This window comes from Oncorhynchus keta, chromosome 1 (genome assembly GCF_023373465.1).
Source record: "Oncorhynchus keta strain PuntledgeMale-10-30-2019 chromosome 1, Oket_V2, whole genome shotgun sequence".
NCBI classification, from domain to species: domain Eukaryota; kingdom Metazoa; phylum Chordata; class Actinopteri; order Salmoniformes; family Salmonidae; genus Oncorhynchus; species Oncorhynchus keta.
The window spans coordinates 30,762,392-30,786,312 of record NC_068421.1 but is presented as its reverse complement, the minus strand read 5'-3'; the positions used below and the strand labels follow the sequence as shown (position 1 = coordinate 30,786,312).

At 45.1% G+C, this 23,921-nt stretch overlaps 1 protein-coding gene across 1 annotated transcript; it reads right to left on the bottom strand.

Moving 5' to 3' along the window:
- Positions 1-3,454: 3,454 nt before the first annotated feature.
- Positions 3,455-15,474, bottom strand: LOC118372065 (protein ABHD15-like). The gene is made up of 3 exons (XM_035757855.2): positions 14,306-15,474; positions 5,095-5,447; positions 3,455-4,699 (listed from the first exon to the last, which is right to left on the bottom strand). Exons 1-3 carry the CDS (start codon positions 14,870-14,872, stop codon positions 4,087-4,089), a joined length of 1,533 nt encoding a protein of 510 aa, XP_035613748.2. The 5' UTR covers positions 14,873-15,474; the 3' UTR covers positions 3,455-4,086.
- Positions 15,475-23,921: the final 8,447 nt, after the last annotated feature.

The following is a 23,921-nucleotide window of genomic DNA, read 5'->3' as shown; positions in this document are numbered from 1 at the left end:
AAATGAAAATGAACAACAAAAGAATGAGCCTTCTAGGCAGGCTGCTTCAGCTCATTGTCATTTGTAGAACCAGAAAGACTGTTGTAACAAATAACAGTGGCTATGTTCCGTGCTGAAGTTGTCTGGGCACTGGGATCATATGTAATACCTGTATTTACATGGTAGTTACAGTGTCATTACAATGTAGGTGCACATTGTTACATTACAAGGCCTGTTTGCATACTGTGATGCAGAGGTTTGCAAAAGGGGAGAGATAGTAGACTACATATACAGTTGAAGTCAGAAGTTTACACACACCGTAGCCAAATATATTTAAACTCTGTTTTTCACAATTTCTGACATTTAATCCTTGTAAAAAAATCCCTTTCTTCGGTCAGTTAGGATCAGCACTTTATTTTAAGAATATGAAATGTCCGAATAATAGTCGAGATAATTATTTATTTCAGCTTTTATTTCTTTCATCACATTCCCAGTTTACATACACTCAATTAGTATCTGGTAGCATTGCCCTTACATTGTTTAACTTGGGTCAAATGTTTTGGATAATGAACAAGCTTCCCACAATATTTGGGTGAATTTTGGCCCATTCCTCCTGGCAGAGCTGGTGTAACTGAGTCAGGTTTGTAGGCATCCTTGCTCACACACGCTTTTTCAGCACGGCCCACAAATTTTCTATAGGATTGAGGTCAGGTCTTTGTGATGGCCACTCTAATACATTGACGTTGTTGTCCTTAAGCCATTTTGCCACAACTTTGGAAGTATGCTTGGGGTCATTGTCCATTTGGAATCCCCATTTGCGACCAAACTTTAACTTCCTGACTGATGTCTTGAGATGTTGCTTCATTATATCCACATAATTTTCCTGCCTCATGATGCCATCTATTTTGTGAAGTGCACCAGTCCCTCCTGCAGCAAAGCACCCACACAACATGATGCTGCCACCCCCGTGCTTCACGGTTGGAATGGTGTTCTATGGTTTGCAAGCCTCCCCCTTTTTCCTCCAAACATAACAATGGTCATTATGGCCAAACATTTCTATTTTTGTTTCATCAGAACAGAGGACATTTCTCCAAAAAGTATGATCTTTGTTCCCATGTGCAGTTGCAAACCGTAGGCTTTTTTATGGCGGTTTTGGAGCAGGGGCTTCTTCCTTGCTGAGTGGCGTTTCAGGTTATGTCGATATAGGACTCATTTTACTGTGGATATAAAGTGGGGCAAAAAAGTATTTAGTCAGCCACCAATTGTGCAAGTTCTCCCACTTAAAAAGATGAGAGGCCTGTGATTTTCATCATAGGTTCACTTCAACTATGACAGACAAAATGAGAAAAAAAATCCTGAAAATCACATTGTAGGATTTTTAATGAATTTATTTGCAAATTATGGTGGAAAATAATTATTTGGTCAATAACAAAAGTTTATCTCAATACTTTGTTATATACCCTTTGTTGGCAATGACAGAGGTCAAACGTTTTCTGTAAGTCTTCACAAGGTTTTCACACACTGTTGCTGGTATTTTGGCCCATTCCTCCATGCAGATCTCCTCTAGAGCAGTGATGTTTTGGGGCTGTTGCTGGGCAACACAGACTTTCAACTCCCTCCAAAGATTTTCTATGGGGTTGAGATCTGGAGACGGGCTAGGCCACTCCAGGACCTTGAAATGCTTCTTACGAAGCCACTCCTTCGTTGCCCGGGCGGTGTGTTTGGGATCATTGTCATGCTGAAAGACCCAGCCACGTTTCATCTTCAATGCCCTTGCTGATGGAAGGAGGTTTTCACTCAAAATCTCACGATACAAGGCCCCATTCATTCTTTCCTTTACACGGACCAGTCGTCCTGGTCCCTTTGCAGAAAAACAGCCCCAAAGCATGATGTTTCCACCCCCATGCTTCACAGTTTTTACCAAAAAGTTACATTTTGGTTTCATCTGACCATATAACATTCTCCCAATCTTCTTCTGGATCATCCAAATGCTCTCTAGCAAACTTCAGAAGGGCCTGGACATGTACTGGCTTAAGCAGGGGGACACGTCTGGCACTGCAGGATTTGAGTCCCTTGCGGCGTAGTGTGTTACTGATGGTAGGCTTTGTTACTTTGGTCCCAGCTCTCTGCAGGTGATTCACTAGGTCCCCCCGTGTGGTTCTGGGATTTTTGCTCACCGTTCTTGTGATCATTTTGACCCCACGGGGTGAGATCTTGCGTGGAGCCCCAGATCGAGGGAGATTATCAGTGGTCTTGTATGTCTTCCATTTCCTAATAATTGCTCCCACAGTTGATTTCTTCAAACCAAGCTGCTTACCTATTGCAGATTCCGTCTTCCCAGCCTGGTGCAGGTCTACAATTTTGTTTCTGGTGTCCTTTGACAGCTCTTTGGTCTTGGCCATAGTGGAGTTTGGAGTGTGACTGTTTGAGGTTGTGGACAGGTGTCTTTTATACTGATAAACAAGTTCAAACAGGTGCCATTAATACAGGTAATGAGTGGAGGACAGAGGAGCCTCTTAAAGAAGTTACAGGTCTGTGAGAGCCAGAAATCTTGCTTGTTTGTAGGTGACCAAATACTTATTTTCCACCATAATTTGCAAATAAATTCATTAAAAATCCTACAATGTGATTTTCTGGATTTTTTTTCTTCTCATTTTGTCTGTCACAGTTGAAGTGTACCTATGATAAAAATTACAGGCCTCTCATCTTTTTAAGTGGGAGAACTTGCACAATTGGTGGCTGACTAAATACTTTTTTGCCCCACTGTACCTGTTTCCTCCAGTATCTTCACATGGCCCTTTGCTGTTGTTCTGGGATTGATTTGCACTTTTCGAACCAAAGTACGTTCATCTCTAGGAGGCAGAACGCGTCTCCTTCCTGAGGGGTATGACGGCTGCGTGGTCCCATGGTGTTTATACATGCGTACTATTGTATGTACAGATAAACGTAGTACCTTCAGGCATTTGGAAATTGCTCCCAAAGATGCCACCAAGGAAAGGTAGTGTATTTTGTAAAGGGTTAGGGTTAGATGTTAACTGAAGCTGTGGTCCAGCAGTAGCAGCTGTCTGAGTGGATGATGATCTGTAGGGACACACTGCGGAGAGATGTCTAATTAGATCACACAGACACACAACACACGCACACGCAGACCCACAGGCACACACACACAAACGCGCACCACACACATACGCACGCACACACATACACACAAAGACAGTGGCATCGCTCTGGGCATACAGCTATTTTAGGAGTGGTCTAAATGGAAAACTCTCCATGCGTTTTATGAATCCTCAGACAAACAGAACTCTGCTTTACATAGTCACAAAGTATGACACGTAAAGTATTGTACAGTACATAAAGTTCCACATACAGTAACTGTAATTCATACAATGTTACAATGTTACTGTAATTATGTCTGGACACAAATTAACAGTATGTGACCAAAATGAAATGCTTGCATGATACATGTTCCCTCATAGTTTTGTTTTATTACATTGTTCCTTACCAATCATTCACATCATTTAACACATTTAACAGAGGTTTAACATTGTTGAGAAATCTACAGGAAAATCATCATGTCACTAACCGTGCCAATTCAAAGTCGTAAATTCTAGCTACATTCAACAAACCTCAGTCAGAGTTTGAATTACAACATGTGGGAAAACCCACAGACCCAGCAGGTTCCACCCAGTTCAGCAAAATATCACAATATCATTACACAAATTTTCCTCTTGAATCTGATTGGCTCGTCAGAGAAATACTGGCAGTCCAGTGTCCAGATGGGCATTTTTGGACAGTCATCGGGCGGGAACAAACGCACACAAACACACACACACACAGGCTTTTCTGGTTACCCCTAGTGTGTTTTGAAGTGTTCATCCTCAATTTCTGAGAGTGTGTGTGTGTGTGTCGATGAAACCCTGTTCCATCAATTACCCAGGTGGCTCTGGGGCACACAGATTAATTTTCAGCCCTTAAATGCAAAGCTCTCTTGTTCTGCAGATACAATCCCTTATCATCCATAATATCAATCCCTTATCTTCCATAATATCAATCCCTTCTGATCCATAATATCAATCCCTTATCATCCATAATATCCACCCCAGCTCATCGTGTATAAGATCTCTGCCAGTTGTAGATAGTGTGTATATTATGTGAGCATGCGGGCAGCCTCTTACAGGTACTGACACTACGATGTCTGAAGACTTTGCCCTGGCTGCTACCCCCCAGGCCCCTCCGTCTGGCAGCCTGCTTAGCCCTCTCCTCTGCCGCAATGAAGTCTGTGGTGGCCCTGAAGAACTCCAGCAGGGCCTGGTGGCTCCAGCTAGTCCCAGGGGTCCCTCCACCGCTCACTCCCCCAGAGAAAGCACTCCCTTCCTGGGTGTTAAAGCCACAGTGTCCCCCCGTGGTGGTCAGCAGCAGGAAGAAGTGGGGGTTGCTCTCGAAGAGCTCCAGGGGTAGGGTAGACTGGGGGTCTCCTCTGATAGGGTCATCCTGAGCACAGACACTCAGAACGGGGATGGCGACTTCGTCTACGTCCCGGAGGGGTTCATTGCGTTCCCAGTAGGCCTCCCAGGCTCCCCCACTGCTGCCCGCTGCTAGGGCCAGGGCTCCTTTAGGGCCTGGCTGCTGGCAGAACAGCACCTCCTCCAGGCCACGCAGAGAACAGCTGGAGAAAAGGGTGTCTGTGTGCACTGTCTCACCCAGCACTGTCCTGTACCTAGATATACAGGACACGGACATGAACACACGCATGCAAACAAAGAGACAGACCCACAACACCCACACACACAAACAAGTACAATCAGTAAATAAAGTACAATCAGTAAATACATTTAGAAGAGCTGCAAGGCTCTGTAACATCCTTGTTAGCATTGATTGTGAAACCACAAGTTGGGTCCCGATGCCCCGCTCGATCAATAGGACACCGGTTGCAGGACACCGGTTGCCATGGTTATGGTATTGTATTTTAATAAAATCCTATAATATCAGGGTATTTGACATCGTTCCCTTTCTTCTCCTCTTCTCAATCAGGTTTCTCTCTCTCTCCACCATCCCCTCTCCCTCCCTTCCTTCCCCTCCACTCCCTTCCTTTCCCCTTCCTCCATCCTTTACCTGCTGAGGCATATCCTCTGGTAAGTCACCAGAGCCCAGTGTAGGGGCCAGATGGGTCCTTTCTCAAACCAGCTCTGGCAGCGGAACACTGGCGAGAGGCAGGCGGCGGCCGTCACGTAGCTGGATGAACCACACTCTCCCAGGTAGGCGAGGAGGAGACCGGACCCGGTGCTCTCGCTCACCGCGTACAGCCGGCTCACAGGCTGCCTGTAGCGCACGTAGCGCACGGCCTCGCGTAGGTCACCTGGGTCGCCAAACTGCTGCAGTTTGACGGTGCTGAGGGGGGTGGCGTTGTGGCTGCGCCGGTTAAACACCACGGGTAGGTAGCCATGGGACAACGCCACCTCACAGAGCTGAAGGACACAGAAACAGAACATCATGTAATTCATAGTGTTAGGTCAATGTAAAAGCCCTATTTAAATACATGAATTCATTAATGCATGATGTTTCAACTGACTATGAACTGTAACAACACCAACACAGGCTGCATCTGACATGGCATCCTATTCCCTATATAGTGCACTAATTATATAAAGTAGTCCACTTTATAGGGAATAAGGTGCCATTTGAAACACACAACAGAGTATGAATGTACAGCTTCACAGAGATCTTAAAAGACAGTGATTAGAGAGAGACCAAGAGGAGGTGTAACAGATCACTACATTAAATATTTACAGAGCTAAGAAACTCGCAAGAGCACTTATACCTGGATATCATCTTTTCTCTCTTTCCTCTGTCTCAACCTTTCCTTCTCTTTCTCTTCCTCCCGCTGTCTCTCTCTGTCTGTCTCTTTCTCAACATCTCTCTCTCCCTCTCTCTGAATGAATTCATCCTACTATTATCGTGGATCACAGTAGTATTGAGGTGGCGACACTATTTCATTGAAGTACAGTTTTCCAACATAAGGATGATGAGGTATAAAGCAGATCATCTTTGCTCCAGTCCTCCATTTGTTTTCCCTCTGGACTTCTGGACAATGCTGCCAGTGTCGAGCCCATGAGGAATTCTTGTCACTGAGACTCGAGAAACACGGAAGTATGCACACGCCAACACTCACACTTAAACTCATGCCTGTACAGTCGCAGACACACACCTACACACTGTCACTCAGAAGCATGCACACGCCTGCACAAAACACCTGCAGTACATCCTGCCACACATATGCAGACCCCTGCACACACTCATGTGTATGCATCTGCACACACATTTACACACTGCCAAATTCTTCAGACGAACGATGCCAAACTCTCACAAACTTCCACAAATATTGAAGGTCCACCATTCAGCCTGAACATAGCTCTGTGAACAAGACCAAAGGGATTTGTCTCTGACTCAACCAACTGTAGAAATGGAGTAAGTAGAAATGACATCATCACTCTCATAACACAGCTGTTAAATGCAGAGGTAAAGTCATCATGCTGAAGGGCTATCACAGTCAAATTAATCATGCTGAAGGGTATCACAGTCAAATTCAACATGCTGAAGGGTATCACAGTCAAATTCATCATGCTGAAAAGGGTATCACAGTCAAATTCATCATGCTGAAAGGGCTATCACAGTCAAATTCATCATGCTGAAAGGGCTATCACAGTCAAGTTCATCATGCTGAAAGGGCTATCACAGTCAAATTCATCATGCTGAAAGGGCTATCACAGTCAAATTCATCATGCTGAAGGGTATCACAGTCAAGTTCATCATACTGGAGGGGTATCACAGTCAAGTTCATCATACTGGAGGGGTATCACAGTCAAGTTCATCATACTGGAGGGGTATCACAGTCAAGTTCATGATACTGGAGGGTATCACAGTCAAGTTCATCATACTGGAGGGGTATCACAGTCAAGTTCATCATACTGGAGGGGTATCACAGTCAAGTTCATCATACTGGAGGGGTATCACAGTCAAGTTCATCATACTGGAGGGCTATCACAGTCAAGTTCATCATACTGGAGGGGTATCACAGTCAAGTGCATCATACTGGAGGGGTATCACAGTCAAGTGCATCATACTGGAGGGCTATCACAGTCAAGTTCATCATACTGGAGGGGTATCACAGTCAAGTTCATCATACTGGAGGGGTATCACAGTCAAGTTCATCATACTGGAGGGGTATCACAGTCAAGTTCATCATACTGGAGGGTATCACAGTCAAGTTCATCATACTGGAGGGCTATCACAGTCAAATGCATCATACTGGAGGGGTATCACAGTCAAGTTCATCATACTGGAGGGGTATCACAGTCAAGTTCATCATACTGGAGGGGTATCACAGTCAAGTTCATCATACTGGAGGGCTATCACAGTCAAATGCATCATACTGGAGGGCTATCACAGTCAAATGCATCATACTGGAGGGCTATCACAGTCAAATGCATCATACTGGAGGGGTATCACAGTCAAGTTCATCATACTGGAGGGGTATCACAGTCAAATGCATCATACTGGAGGGGTATCACAGTCAAGTTCATCATACTGGAGGGCTATCACAGTCAAGTTCATCATACTGGAGGGGTATCACAGTCTAGTTCATCATACTGAAGGGTATCACAGTCAAGTTCATCATACTGGAGGGGTATCACAGTCAAGTTCATCATACTGGAGGGGTATCACAGTCAAGTTCATCATACTGGAGGGGTATCACAGTCAAGTTCATGATACTGGAGGGTATCACAGTCAAGTTCATCATACTGGAGGGGTATCACAGTCAAGTTCATCATACTGGAGGGGTATCACAGTCAAGTTCATCATACTGGAGGGGTATCACAGTCAAGTTCATCATACTGGAGGGCTATCACAGTCAAATGCATCATACTGGAGGGGTATCACAGTCAAGTTCATCATACTGGAGGGGTATCACAGTCAAGTTCATCATACTGGAGGGGTATCACAGTCAAGTTCATCATACTGGAGGGCTATCACAGTCAAATGCATCATACTGGAGGGGTATCACAGTCAAGTTCATCATACTGGAGGGCTATCACAGTCAAATGCATCATACTGGAGGGGTATCACAGTCAAATGCATCATACTGGAGGGCTATCACATTCAAGTTCATCATACTGGAGGGGTATCACAGTCAAGTTCATCACACTGAAGGGGTATCACAGTCAAGTGCATCATACTGGAGGGGTATCACAGTCAAGTTTATCATACTGGAGGGGTATCACAGTCAAGTTCATCATACTGGAGGGGTATCACAGTCAAATTCATCATGCTGAAGGGTATCACAGTCAAGTTCATCATACTGGAGGGGTATCACAGTCAAGTTCATCATACTGGAGGGGTATCACAGTCAAATTCATCATACTGAAGGGTATCACAGTCAAGTTCATCATACTGGAGGGGTATCACAGTCAAGTTCATCATACTGGAGGGGTATCACAGTCAAGTTCATCATACTGGAGGGCTATCACAGTCAAATGCATCATACTGGAGGGCTATCACAGTCAAATGCATCATACTGGAGGGGTATCACAGTCAAGTTCATCATACTGGAGGGGTATCACAGTCAAATGCATCATACTGGAGGGGTATCACAGTCAAGTTCATCATACTGGAGGGCTATCACAGTCAAGTTCATCATACTGGAGGGGTATCACAGTCAAGTTCATCATACTGGAGGGGTATCACAGTCAAGTGCATCATACTGGAGGGCTATCACAGTCAAGTTTATCATACTGGAGGGGTATCACAGTCAAGTTCATCATACTGGAGGGTATCAAAATTCATCATACTGGAGGGTATCATCAAGTTAATGATACTGGAGGGTATCACAGTCAAGTTCATCATACTGGAGGGGTATCACAGTCAAGTTCATCATACTGGAGGGTATCACAGTCAAGTTCATCATACTGGAGGGGTATCACAGTCAAGTTCATCATACTGGAGGGGTATCACAGTCAAGTTCATCATACTGGAGGGGTATCACAGTCAAGTTCATCATACTGGAGGGGTATCACAGTCAAGTTCATCATACTGGAGGGCTATCACAGTCAAATGCATCATACTGGAGGGGTATCACAGTCAAGTTCATCATACTGGAGGGGTATCACAGTCAAGTTCATCATACTGGAGGGGTATCACATTCAAGTTCATCATACTGGAGGGCTATCACAGTCAAATGCATCATACTGGAGGGGTATCACAGTCAAGTTCATCATACTGGAGGGGTATCACAGTCAAATGCATCATACTGGAGGGGTATCACAGTCAAGTTCATCATACTGGAGGGGTATCACAGTCAAATGCATCACTGGAGGGGTATCACAGTCAAGTTCATCATACTGGAGGGCTATCACAGTCAGGTTCATCATACTGGAGGGGTCAGACAAGTTCATCATACTGGAGGGGTATCACAGTCAAGTGCATCATACTGGAGGGGTATCACAGTCAAGTTCATCATACTGGAGGGGTATCACAGTCAAGTGCATCATACTGGAGGGGTATCACAGTCAAGTTCATCATACTGGAGGGGTATCACAGTCAAGTTCATCATACTGGAGGGGTATCACAGTCAAGTTCATCATACTGGAGGGGTATCACAGTCAAGTTCATCATACTGGAGGGGTATCACAGTCAAGTTCATCATACTGGAGGGCTATCACAGTCAAATGCATCATACTGGAGGTATCACAGTCAAGTTCATCATACTGGAGGGGTATCACAGTCAAGTTCATCATACTGGAGGGGTATCACATTCAAGTTCATCATACTGGAGGGCTATCACAGTCAAATGCATCATACTGGAGGGGTATCACAGTCAAGTTCATCATACTGGAGGGGTATCACAGTCAAATGCATCATACTGGAGGGGTATCATCAAGTGCATCATACTGGAGGGGTATCACAGTCAAGTTCATCATACTGGAGGGTATCACAGTCAAATTCATCATACTGGAGGGTATCAAGTCAAGTTAATGATACTGGAGGGTATCACAGTCAAGTTCATCATACTGGAGGGGTATCACAGTCAAGTTCATCATACTGGAGGGTATCACAGTCAAGTTCATCATACTGGAGGGCTATCACAGTCAAGTTCATCATACTGGAGGGGTATCACAGTCAAGTTCATCATACTGGAGGTATCACAGTCAAGTTCATCATACTGGAGGGGTATCACAGTCAAGTTCATCATACTGGAGGGCTATCACAGTCAAATGCATCATACTGGAGGGGTATCACAGTCAAGTTCATCATACTGGAGGGGTATCACAGTCAAGTTCATCATACTGGAGGGGTATCACATTCAAGTTCATCATACTGGAGGGCTATCACAGTCAAATGCATCATACTGGAGGGGTATCACAGTCAAGTTCATCATACTGGAGGGGTATCACAGTCAAATGCATCATACTGGAGGGGTATCACAGTCAAGTTCATCATACTGGAGGGCTATCACAGTCAGGTTCATCATACTGGAGGGGTATCACAGTCAAGTTCATCATACTGGAGGGGTATCACAGTCAAGTTCATCATACTGGAGGGGTATCACAGTCAAGTTCATCATACTGGAGGGTATCACAGTCAAGTTCATCATACTGGAGGGGTATCACAGTCAAGTTCATCATACTGGAGGGTATCACAGTCAAGTTCATCATACTGGAGGGTATCACAGTCAAGTTCATCATACTGGAGGGTATCACAGTCAAGTTCATCATACTGGAGGGGTATCACAGTCAAATTCATCATACTGGAGGGTATCGCAGTCAAGTTCATGATACTGGAAGGTATCACAGTCAAGTTCATCATACTGGATGGTATCACAGTCAAGTTCATCATCAGCATTCCTATTTTGATTAAATGCTTATAGAAACGTACTCATCAATGCAACAATGTGTGAATTAACGCAGGACTTTGGCTTCTGCCATGTTGGAAGACTGAGGGTATACTTTGAACCAGGCATTTGTCTAGCTCCGAATTACCATAGTTCAGTCTTACTCACTGGCTTGACTAATTGTGTAATAAACGTCTAGACATTGGTGTCCTGTGTCTGGACACAAGCCTGTAAAATCCACACTCAGATGTGATCTCACAGATCTGACAGTACTGGACAGGCGAAAGAAATATGGTGAAAACTATTTGGAGCGCAATGCTAAACCAACCCAGTCAACTCAGATCTGTGTTGGGGAGTTATGAGGGAAAATGGGACTGGAAAGACCGCAGACTAGCTTGCTACAACTCAGGCCGTTAGGGGGATAGAGGGGATAAATCCTATAACTGTCCTCTAACAAATCATCCACCGCACACTCTGCATACTTTTATACTGTATAGCCAGGGCAGCAGGACTGAGCAAGAATATGACTGCATCCCAAATGGCACCCTATTCCCTATATAGTGCACTACATATGGAATAGGCACACTTGGGACTAAATTTGCAACACCTGCCATTCAATGTCTGTTTCTAGACACTTTTATGGTGTTTGCTGTGATGGAATATAGGCCCATACGCTACAGTATATGCCCAACTACTGGAACATAACATGTAGGAGGGGGTAAAACAAAGACAATCTCATTATGAAAAAGGATGACAAAGTCTTATCTAGAAAGGATGATGTCCAAACACACTGATTTAGCTCTCTCAAAATACACAAATGTGCTCTCTCTTCCTCTCCCTGTCTCTTCTTATCTCATCTTTATCTTTCCCTCGCTCTCTCTCTCTCTCTTTCTTTCTTTCTGACTCTCTCTTTCTCTCTCACATACACATACACACACAAACACACATACACACACACAATTGGAGTTGACCCAGAAAGACAAAAGAAAAAAGAATCCAACATAATTTGCCCTTTACTCAATCTATCTTTCTATTTCTTCCTCTCTCTCATTCTTCCCATCACCCTCTCTTTTGCTCTGATGCACCCTCGATCTCCCAGCAAAAAGGAAAGTCAAATCTGACAGAATTAAATTTTAGTTAAATCTTTCTTCCCATATCCCTCTCTCTCTCTTTCTTCCCCCATTTCCCTAGGCTATGGACATAAAAAATCATTCACTTGAACTTTTACTCAAAATTCAATTTCTTCATCTCTCCATCTCCCAGAAAACAGAAAAGTCACATTTGATAGAATACATTTTTCTCCAAATTTCCCTCTCGCATCTCTCATTCTTTCTATTTCCCCCTCTCCTCCCTCCATCTCTTTCTCCCAACATCTCCCTAGGCTACAAACGAAATAATGAACTTAAACCGTAGTCTAAATTCCCATTCTTCTGCTGACTCTTGACAGGCTGTTGATAATGTATCAGCGCCTATGAATGCTCCCATTGTTGACAGACTAGGCTAGTAGGGGGTGTTGGCAGTCAAGGTTGTGACTTTTTGTTACTCACAACAGTAAGAGTACATAAATCAGGCTTGTAACAATGCAAGCCTGTCCAGATTGGACAGTTTTACAATCAATTGGGATACTTTATAGTGGATTGGGCAGGTTTTTTGATCTAGTTGGGGTAGAATGTGTCAGAAGAATCTAGCAACATTGCCTGGACCGCAGGGCACTCTGACTCATTATAAGGCTAATGGGCATTGGAGTGTAGCCTGATCCCAGATCTGTTTGTGCTATCTTGCTCATAATGGTATGAGTTGGCAAGACAGCACAAACTGATCTGGGACTAGACTATTGGGAGTACAGCTGCAGTGATGTGATCCTTTCACTCATAACCTGCCCAGGCAGAGCAAAGCCTTGTAAAAGCGTTTCTCAATTACCACAATCACTGTATTGAACCCTGGTTTTACAGCATGGCGCTGTGCTCGTTGTTCGCTTTCTTGCTCTCTTCCTCACCTTGCCAAGACTGACTTGAATGAAGATGCCCCCCCCCCCATGCTCAATGGAAATAGCCATTGGCACTGGTGCTTTCTCATATCTCGTCCAACCTCCTTTTTTACACCACTGCAACGATGAATTAGACATAATTTCACTATGTATGTAATTTCACCATTACAAATAACTTCACAGATTGAACCTTCAACAATGAATGGTATAGCAGAGAATTGTATGACCATGAGATAGGCTTTGTTATATGTCTGCATATAATATATGATTACCAAATAAGTCATAATAACTACACTGTAACGGAAAACAGTAAATTATACAGTCATTTGGGGTATTATCAACAGTGAAATACTATGAAACATTTTGCTGCAGCATACGGTAAATGATGGTGCATTGTGGTAAAATGTTGTGGGCGGGGAAATAATGGATGTATTTCAAATGGTAATGTATTTCCACCCCACAGAATACAATACTGTAATGTGTCTTTGGAGCACCAAAAACATTTAGACCACTAGTGGGTGCATGGTATTGTTGTTTCTGGCTCATGAACATATTTTGAGGCTGCCTTGTAAGGGGCTGTATTTGTTGCACCTGTGAGTGAGAATGATGTAACAATTGAACTCCTTTCTGGTTATAGTGATCCATCCATTTGTATGGGGGACAGATTGGAGTGGCAGTTAGTCCTAAACCTTAAATGGTTGAGCATTTTGCCCTTTTGGTCTGTTTTGATCTGTAGTCGCTGCCAAGCCTTTGTAATGACCTCTAGAAGCGCAAGTGATACTAAGCCCCACATATTCATTAATATTCTGTAATGTGTCAACACTTTCCTTAGCAGCCAACCTGCTTGCACTAATCCCTTGTAATTACAGTTTTGTGATATACAAAACCCTCCACTTAATTAATTAAATTAAATTCATCCATCCATTCATACTGATTATGGTAGCATTTTACTTGTTTACAGTATAATACAGTCAATTTTACAGTATTGTAAAAAAGTACTTGCTTTGAGACTGTGTTATTACAGTAGATGTACTGTTATATGAAATAAATCATTGTACTTGCCACCAAGCTGCCTGTATATTCACAGTAACCCCATTACAGTGTAGAGATGGCTAGAGTTGATGTAAATCTTATTTCTGCCCCTGAGACAGTTCACAACAGCCCCCAATAGACATCCATAGCACTGTAACACTGTAACACTGTAAGCTGTGTTCTAAGTAACCGCTGTTGTCAGAGCAGAGGTAAAAAAAAAGGAGCAAGACAATTAGTATAATTTTGCCCCCATTAAGACTATAAGACAAGCCTTAGCACATACTGTAGGCCTAATAACAGGTGTAGGTGGGCACTGGGCACACTATGGTTGAGGGTGTTTTCACATGATGAACAAGAATAAGCCTGGTTATGAGAAGGTATTGCATGGTATTTCATCATTCATTAAATCATTAGGCTACCTTCAGCACATTTCTAGTGATTTTCCCGAAAGAGTTGGGTATGATGAGGAGGATTGGACTCGTGGAATTACTCGAGGTTCTCCTCCGTTTCTGGTACGACGCACCGGCCACCGAAACTGCCCAGTCCAGTGCCACGAGACCATCGTCACTCAACTGCAAGTAGTCTCGCACGAAATGCACCCGGCTCTTGTATGGCCAGCACGCGCCGTAGACTGTCTGAAGAAACGCACTCGCCCGCCATGTCCATCCGGTGCACGCCGTGAAATTGCTGAAAGTCCTGCAGTGTTTGAGGAGATAGTTGGCCAGCGCCGAGGGTTTGCATATCAGCGCAACAGCGGGGACTTTATTCTCACCTTCCAAGTCCGGTGTCTGGGCATTAGCACAGTCCCCCGGGACCTCCCGGTCAGAGACGCACCTCTCCGAGACCCTCTCCTTCGTTTGCCGCCGTGAAATTCCGAGCCTCTGGAGGAGTGCGTCTGGCTCGCCCTGGGTACCAAAATATTTCGAAGCTGGCCAAATAACGGCCACCAGAATCACAATACACAAAACCACTAGCCATTCCAGCATTTGAACGGTGGGGAATAAACGGTCAATTCCACGGATGTTATATAGGCCTACAGTTATTCTTTAATTCAAGTCAGCCAAAGCTAATATTAAAGCACAAAGAACAAACCGGAACATCTTCGGTTGGTTGATGTCTTGTTCTCACAAAGCACAACGTGCGCGTAACCATATAGACTACTTGCTTTCGTTGGGAGAAACCAGAATACGCACAGTCACAGTCCCCACTTTATTTCCTACAGTAACATTTCCACTTTGATATCTCCAGCCTTTTATGGTTGATTAGATTTTCTGTACATCCTTATTGAAAACAGATCGTTGAAGCAGAAACTGACTGGAAAAGACCCACTGTTTCAAAATAAAGCGCTCGGCTCCAGAATGGCTGCCTTCTTCAAGGTGCATTCCTGGGTAAATTACGCAAAGTGTTTTCTCCGACAGCACATGAAAGGTACGGACACCCCCTCTCCAGGCCGTTCCAAATCGGGATGTATGGTGTTCTCGGCGCGCGCCTTTGAATTATCAGTAATTTCATGCAGAGCTGCGCAAACTTCGCTCCTCAACCTCAACAGCTGTGTGAGCGAGAGAAACGTCAGAATGCATTGCACTGTTCATGCTTCAAGTGAGAGGCAGGCAGGCGCCTCCCAGCTCCCATGCAGAAACCCTCGGTGTCAGACTGTCAGAGGCGAAAACATATCAAATTCATTTATGGATGTACAGCAACATTTTCTCTTTCAAAGTAGTCATTCTATGTGAAATAGTATGGCTAGATGTAAGGAATAGAGGGACATTAGGGAGGCAATATATGTTAGGTAGTGCTCGTAAACCGCTGCTTGTATGGGGTGATAATGATGCAGTTGTTGCTGTTTTTTCCTATCTGAAAATGATGGCAGTCTGACAGAGTGCTGTAGCCTGCCAGGGAGGTCTGATGGTGAGGACCAGTCTGACAGAGTGCTGTAGCCTGCCAGGGAGGTCTGATGGTGAGGACCAGACTGACAGAGTGTTGTAGCCTGTCAGAGAGGACTGATGGTGAGGACCAGACTGACAGAGAAATGTAGCCTGCCAGGGAGGACTGATGGTGAGGACCAGTCTGACAGAGAAATGTAGCCTGTCAGGGAGGACCAGACTGACAGAGTGCTGTAGCCTGTCAGAGAGGACTGATGGTGAGGACCAGACTGACAGAGTGCTATAGCCTGCCAGGGAGGACTGATGGTGAGGACCAGACTGACAGAGAAATGTAGCCTGCCAGGGAGGACTGATGGTGAGGACCAGTCTGACAGAGTGCTGTAGCCTGCCAGGGAGGACTGATGGTGAGGACCAGACTGACAGAAAAATGTAGCCTGTCAGAGAGGACTGATGGTGAGGACCAGACTGACAGAGAAATGTAGCCTGCCAGGGAGGTCTGATGGTGAGGACCAGTCTGACAGAGTGCTGTAGCCTGCCAGGGAGGTCTGATGGTGAGGACCAGACTGACAGAGTGTTGTAGCCTGTCAGAGAGGACTGATGGTGAGGACCAGACTGACAGAGAAATGTAGCCTGCCAGGGAGGACTGATGGTGAGGACCAGTCTGACAGAGAAATGTAGCCTGTCAGGGAGGACCAGACTGACAGAGTGCTGTAGCCTGTCAGAGAGGACTGATGGTGAGGACCAGACTGACAGAGTGCTATAGCCTGCCAGGGAGGACTGATGGTGAGGACCAGACTGACAGAGAAATGTAGCCTGCCAGGGAGGACTGATGGTGAGGACCAGTCTGACAGAGTGCTGTAGCCTGCCAGGGAGGACTGATGGTGAGGACCAGACTGACAGAAAAATGTAGCCTGTCAGAGAGGACTGATGGTGAGGACCAGACTGACAGAGAAATGTAGCCTGCCAGGGAGGACTGATGGTGAGGACCAGTCTGACAGAGAAATGTAGCCTGTCAGGGAGGACCAGACTGACAGAGTGCTGTAGCCTGTCAGAGAGGACTGATGGTGAGGACCAGACTGACAGAGATATGTAGCCTGCCAGGGAGGACTGATGGTGAGGACCAGACTGACAGAGAAATGTAGCCTGCCAGGGAGGACTGATGGTGAGGACCAGTCTGACAGAGTGCTGTAGCCTGCCAGGGAGGACTGATGGTGAGGACCAGACTGACAGAGAAATGTAGCCTGTCAGGGAGGACTGATGGTGAGGACCAGTCTGACAGAGTGCTGTAGCCTGCCAGGGAGGACTGATGGTGAGGACCAGACTGACAGAGAAATGTAGCCTGTCAGGGAGGACCAGACTGACAGAGTGCTGTAGCCTGTCAGAGAGGACTGATGGTGAGGACCAGACTGACAGAGATATGTAGCCTGCCAGGGAGGACTGATGGTGAGGACCAGTCTGACAGAGAAATGTAGCCTGTCAGGGAGGACCAGACTGACAGAGTGCTGTAGCCTGTCAGAGAGGACTGATGGTGAGGACCAGACTGACAGAGAAATGTAGCCTGCCAGGGAGGACTGATGGTGAGGACCAGACTGACAGAGTGCTGTAGCCTGCCAGGGAGGACTGATGGTGAGGACCAGACTGACAGAGAAATGTAGCCTGCCAGGGAGGACTGATGGTGAGGACCAGACTGACAGAGTGCTGTAGCCTGCCAGGGAGGACTGATGGTGAGGACCAGACTGACAGAGAAATGTAGCCTGCCAGGGAGGACTGATGGTGAGGACCAGTCTGACAGAGTGCTGTAGCCTGCCAGGGAGGACTGATGGTGAGGACCAGACTGACAGAGAAATGTATCCTGTCAGAGAGGACTGATGGTGAGGACCAGACTGACAGAGTGCTGTAGCCTGTCAGAGAGGACTGATGGTGAGGACCAGACTGACAGAGTGCTGTAGCCTGCCAGGGAGGACTGATGGTGAGGACCAGACTGACAGAGAAATGTAGCCTGCCAGGGAGGACTGATGGTGAGGACCAGTCTGACAGAGAAATGTAGCCTGCCAGGGAGGACTGATGGTAAGGACCAGACTGACAGAGAAATGTAGCCTGCCAGGGAGGACTGATGGTGAGGACCAGACTGACAGAGTGCTGTAGCCTGCCAGGGAGGACTGATGGTGAGGACCAGACTGACAGAGTGCTCTAGCCTGCCAGGGAGGACTGATGGTGAGGACCAGACTGACAGAGTGCTGTAGCCTGCCAGGGAGGACTGATGGTGAGGACCAGACTGACAGAGTGCTCTAGCCTGCCAGGGAGGACTGATGGTGAGGACCAGACTGACAGATTGCTGTAGCCTGTCAGGGAGGTCTGATGGTGAGGACCAGACTGACAGAGCTGTAGCCTGTTAGAGAGGACTGATGGTGAGGACCAGACTGACAGAGAAATGTAGCCTGTTAGAGAGGACTGATGGTGAGGACCAGACTGACAGAGAAATGTAGCCTGTCAGAGAGGACTGATGATGAGGATCTGTGGTGGATGAGTCAGTGTAATTAACTAGGCAGATAGTAATGACAAGAAAGTAGAACATTGTGTTTGTTCCCTTGTTTCATACATGAGGCAATTTATTTTGCTTTATTGAACACTTAGTTAGGTCTTTGTGAAGTCCATAAAGAGAAGTGTGTGCCTTTTGTGTTTGGTAAAGGTCTCTGTTGGTTGCTACTTTCTCTAGAGGAGTTTGTCATCACCTTTCATAAAAGGTTTCCGCCCCCCATCCTTTTGGATTCCTAGAAAACATGTTGAATAACTGTTAAGGTAATACACGTAGCGTATACGTGGCTTGAATCCAAGTGTGTTGTATTGTGTTGTGTTGTGTGGGTATATGTGTGTGTGCTTAGACATTAACCAGACTGCAGTCTGTTGTTGGTGCATGTGGTTCAGCTGTTTATCTTTGAGCCTATGATGAGACGATTTCAGTTGGCGAGACACAAGAAGACAACAGCTAATGTTATTCATGAGGCTGAACCAAAGAAGAGAAATTAAGAAATGAAGGGAACAGAACTTTGGCCTCACTCATCATTTTAATAGTCATGACAATAAATTATATTCTAAGTCTGTGGAGTGAGGGATGCTGATTAGAAAGAAAGGGAAGAAAGTGAAAGGGAGGAAGAGAACAAGAGGAGTGACAGAGAGGATAGTGTATCTAGAGTGAGAGAAAGAGAGAGAGAGAGTTGACGTGCAGTAAGGATAGGGGTTATGGCGCCTGGAGGTTTTTGTTATAGATTGTTCAACACACCTGCTTCTCAGGACATGTTATGGCCCTCAAGGGACATCACACACACCCTCGAAGGACGTCACAGGATATCTAAAAACAAGCACACACCCTTTATTGTTTTGTTTATGGACAATAAATTGTTCCGCGTGACCCAAGGTTTTAGGAACACACACAGTCTGTCTCTCTCACACACACACACACACACACACACACACACACACACACACACACACACACACACACACACACACACACACACACACACACACACACACACACACACACACACACACACACACACACACACACACACACACACACAGTGTATCACGTGAACTCAGGAACTGGTGGGGAATGGTCCTTGAGAGGGGCTGGGGTCTTTGAGAGTTCTGGGAACATAAATACACACACCAGAGGACACCGATAAGAGAAACAGTGCCATAGAGAATATGACACAAATCACTCTATCTGACATAAGAAGAGCCACGAAGGGCAGAATCTAGCAGCTCTAGTGTCCTGTAATGGGGGGTGAACAACCTCCACCCTTCCCCATGAACATAGCCCTAAATGACCCTTCTCTGTATGTTCCTTGTCATGTGTTGTGTTCTGTTTTCATTGTCCTCTAATGATAGTTACACCATAACATGTAAATAATTGCTTTAACAGAGTGGATGGTTATGTGTTACTGTTCTGTTGATCTTCTTGTATTAAGCAGAGGTCTCTTGTTCTCCATCCTATAGTAAAAGAGTGAATGTACTGTAGAAGAGATGTTCTCTATTAAAACAACCTTTCCAGACAAATGAGGTGTGTTGGCAGATGCATAAATGAATGAATAATTGCTCCCTGTCTGCCCTAGAGACAGGACACACCTGTCATGGCTTTGCCAAAGCACTGACCCTGCAGTTGACAAGGCATACAATGGTCTACACTGAAGCACATATACGCACACGAACACACACATGGGTATGTACACACTCACATACACAAACACCATACACACTCACATACACAAACACCCGACACACACACACACACACACACACACACACACACACACACACACACACACACACACACACACACACACACACACACACACACACACACACACACACACACACACACACACACACACATGGGTATGTACACACTCACATACACAAACACATACACACTCACATACACACTCACATACACACACCCGACACACACACACACACACACACACACACACACACACACACACACACACACACACATGGGTATGTACACACTCACATACACAAACACATACACACTCACATACACACTCACATACACACACCCACACACACACACACACACACACACACACACACACACACACACACACACACACACACACACACACACACACACACATGGGTATGTACACACTCACACTCACATACACAAACACATACACACTCACATACACACTCACATACACACACCCGACACACACACACACACACACACACACACACACACACACACACACACACACACACACACACACACACACACACACACACACACACACACACACACACACACACACACACACACACACACATGGGTATGTACACACTCACACTCACATACACAAACACATACACACTCACATACACACTCACATACACACACCCGACACACACACACACACACACACACACACACACACACACACACACACACACACACACACACACACACACACACACACACACACACACACACACACACACACACACACACACACACACACACACACACACACACGCGCGCGCAAGGCTAGGCTCCTCATCTATTATTGAACACTGATCCAGGGACGTGGTGCTAAATCTGGACTCCCTCCCCAGGAGTGCTGACTAAATGTAAAAAACACTGGCTGGAAATAACACCCAGGTTGCATCCCAAATGGCACACTATTGCCTATTTAGTGTACTACTTTTGAACAGGGCCCATAGGGCTATGGTCTAAAGTAGTGCGCTATATAAGGAATTTGGTGCCATTTGAGACACATCCCCAGTCTGCTCCTGCAGAACAGAATGTCTAAATTATACAACCAGTGTTCAGTATGCATTATGAATGACACATCTCACAGCCGGAGCGTTGATCGTTCAGCGGAGGTCATACTAGTTTAATACAGTGTCACGCCCTGGCCATAGAGAGGCTTTTATTCTCTATTTTGGTTAGGCCAGGGTGTGACTAGGGTGGGCATTCTATGTTCATTTTCTATGTTTTGTATTTCTTTGTTGTTTGGCCGGGTGTGGTTCTCAATCAGAGGCAGCTGTCTATCGTTGTCTCTGATTGAGAACCATACTTAGGTAGCTTTTTCCCACCTGGGTTTTGTGGGTAGTTGTTTTCTGTTTTTGTGTCTGCAGCACACAGAACTGTTTCGGTCATTCTCTTTGTTATTTTATTATTCAGTGTTCAGTTCAAAATAAAAAGATGAACACGTACCACGCTGCACCTTGGTTCACCTTCTTCCACCAACAGCCGTTACATACAGGGTGTGTTTGAACTGGGAATGAGAAATCAAACTATTAATAGATTTATAATAGATTCATATAATTCATATAATTTATAATAGATTCAATAGATTCATGATTAAGTATTTAGCATTTGATGATGGTGCACTAAACACAGATTCTGACAGGTGATTTCTATTTTCTACATGATCTATTGATATTGATCTTTTGATTGGTTTTCTGAAGGAAAACCCAAAACAGAAGTACATTAGCTCAATCTCCAGCCACGTATACAGTATGATGTCACCAAGGAGATGGTGAGCTAGATAAAGAGGGGGAGAGGTGAAGTGAGGAGAGAGGAAACTGTGGGAGGCCTCATGTCTCGTTCATAGTCATAGTTTATGTGTAGAGAACCGATTTGTGGGGCTTGGATAAACAAATGGCCCCCGCCCTCTAAATCTCATTGCCTCCCTGATGGGAATGGAAACCAGCTGTAGTGTGGAAGACTGAAATGATAGTAGTGTCAGAGGCTGTCCAACAGGACTGTGTGTTGTGTCCCCCTTGTGTGTTCTCCCTCCTCCATCTGAGAACTATCATCACAACACTGCCTGCCCCCTGTGTACGCCCCCCCCAGCCCTCCAATCCTCTCCTCATTCCTTCCAACCTCTCCCAATCCTTCCCCTACCCTCACTTCCTCTCCTCACCCACCACGGTCACCATGGCACCATTCGCAGGAGTCACAACACTGCATGTGTGAGGGAGGGGGAGTCTACATTTAAACCCAGCCTACCACTACTTCAAAGCAAAAGTTTCACACAATGACACAAGCTCACGTAACCTTTTTGATGTGGGATGAGATCACCTAAATGCTGATATAACTTCAGTTCTGCTTCTTTACCTCTGAATCGCTAACGCTTGATCAGTGTGGAGTTAAATTATCCAAGACCTGTGTTAGAAGGCAAACACTACCTCAGTTTGCTTTTTTAAGATAGAGTAAGAGCTCATCCACTCTGGTGTCAACCACATCCCTGAACCCCACATCCAACAATATTACATTACATTTCAATTCAACTTTTTAATGTACAATGATCCCAAATTCTGTTAGGCAACATCCACCACTGAGACCTTGACATAACATGGCTAACGTGCAGTACATGTGTGAAGTCTATTGCTATCAGGATGCAGAGAAGCTCAAGAGCCCAATGAAAGTTTTGGCTTCAACATCTTTTTAAAGCTTCCTCCCTCTGTTGTCCTCCTAAACTGTCCCTCTCCTGAACCCCATCATGACGTAGGTAGAATGCAGGGTGTAGTTGACTGACGTCTGTGACCACTGACCAGACAGACTCGTATTTAGGCGAAACCCACTTCAGCCTCAAATGTTATCCTCTAATGAATTAAAAGGCGTAAACAACTCAAATGTCATCTTAACACTTATCTACTTTGACGCAGTTTGTTTTTTATGACATCAATAAATTCTGAGAATTCATCTAGCCAAATGCTAGCGGCAACAAGTCCTCTATTCACACTCCATTGGTCACACGCATACGCACACACTGTGCAGTATGTCTAGCCAGATCTGCACAGACAACACTCTGAAATGTCATAGACACTGTTTTTTTTGGTAGATTGTTGTTGGGTAAGCAGTAAGCACTGGTTTTCTGGAAACCTGCTTGATGCACAGAGGTGGTACGCCACACCAGTGACTCAGAGATGTGGGGTAATGCGTCAAATTGTGCGACCACATCCTCTGTGGCTCACTTCCTGTCCCTCTTACACATCCCGTTTAAGGAGTAATGCTGAAAACAATCCCCAGACATAACACTAACAGTCAAAAGCATTAAGAGTAGACTACCTTACCTAATTATATCAGACAATCTCTCTCATGTCCTTCCAGACTGTATACTGTACCACAGCACTATAATCAGGAGTTCTTTACTCCACTGACTGACAGGCTCGATAGCAGTGTCCGTGATGGCCCTGACCTCAGCTGAAATGATAAAGTACAGTACTATTGATTGACACGTTATTCGGTTATTCATTATTGGCAGGTTGAGGATAAGCTATAGAGTCAGTCAGTCAGGGAGTGTTTATAAAAGAGACAAATATTTTGAAAGAGACCAGTATCCCAGGACTGCACAACTTTCTGTTTGTAAAACACATTTTGAAGCATACAAAAGAACAGCAGCAGGGATGCTGTGCCATTATATTTTAGTTGATAAAAAATTAGGCTGTTTTTCTTGTAACGTTAAATACCACAGTATATTCCAAGTGTCACCAATGGGAATAAACTAGCTACCTCATACTGTAACGGCTCCGTTTGTAGAAGGAGACCAAGGCGCAGTGTGGTAGGCGTACATCGTATTTATTGACGACACCAAACAAAATAACAAAGGTGCGGACT

What these genes read in the sequence shown, in the direction of transcription:
- LOC118372065 (XM_035757855.2), bottom strand. Translation starts at nt 14,872, where the DNA reads ATGCTGGAATGGCTAGTGGTTTTGTGTATTGTGATTCTGGTGGCCGTT. An exon ending in TCACTAGAAATGTGCTGAAG is followed by an intron (nt 5,448 to 14,305) that starts GTAGCCTAATGA and finishes TGTGTCCTTCAG; the next exon opens with CTCTGTGAGGTGGCGTTGTC. An exon ending in CAGAGGATATGCCTCAGCAG is followed by an intron (nt 4,700 to 5,094) that starts GTAAAGGATGGA and finishes CTGTATATCTAG; the next exon opens with GTACAGGACAGTGCTGGGTG.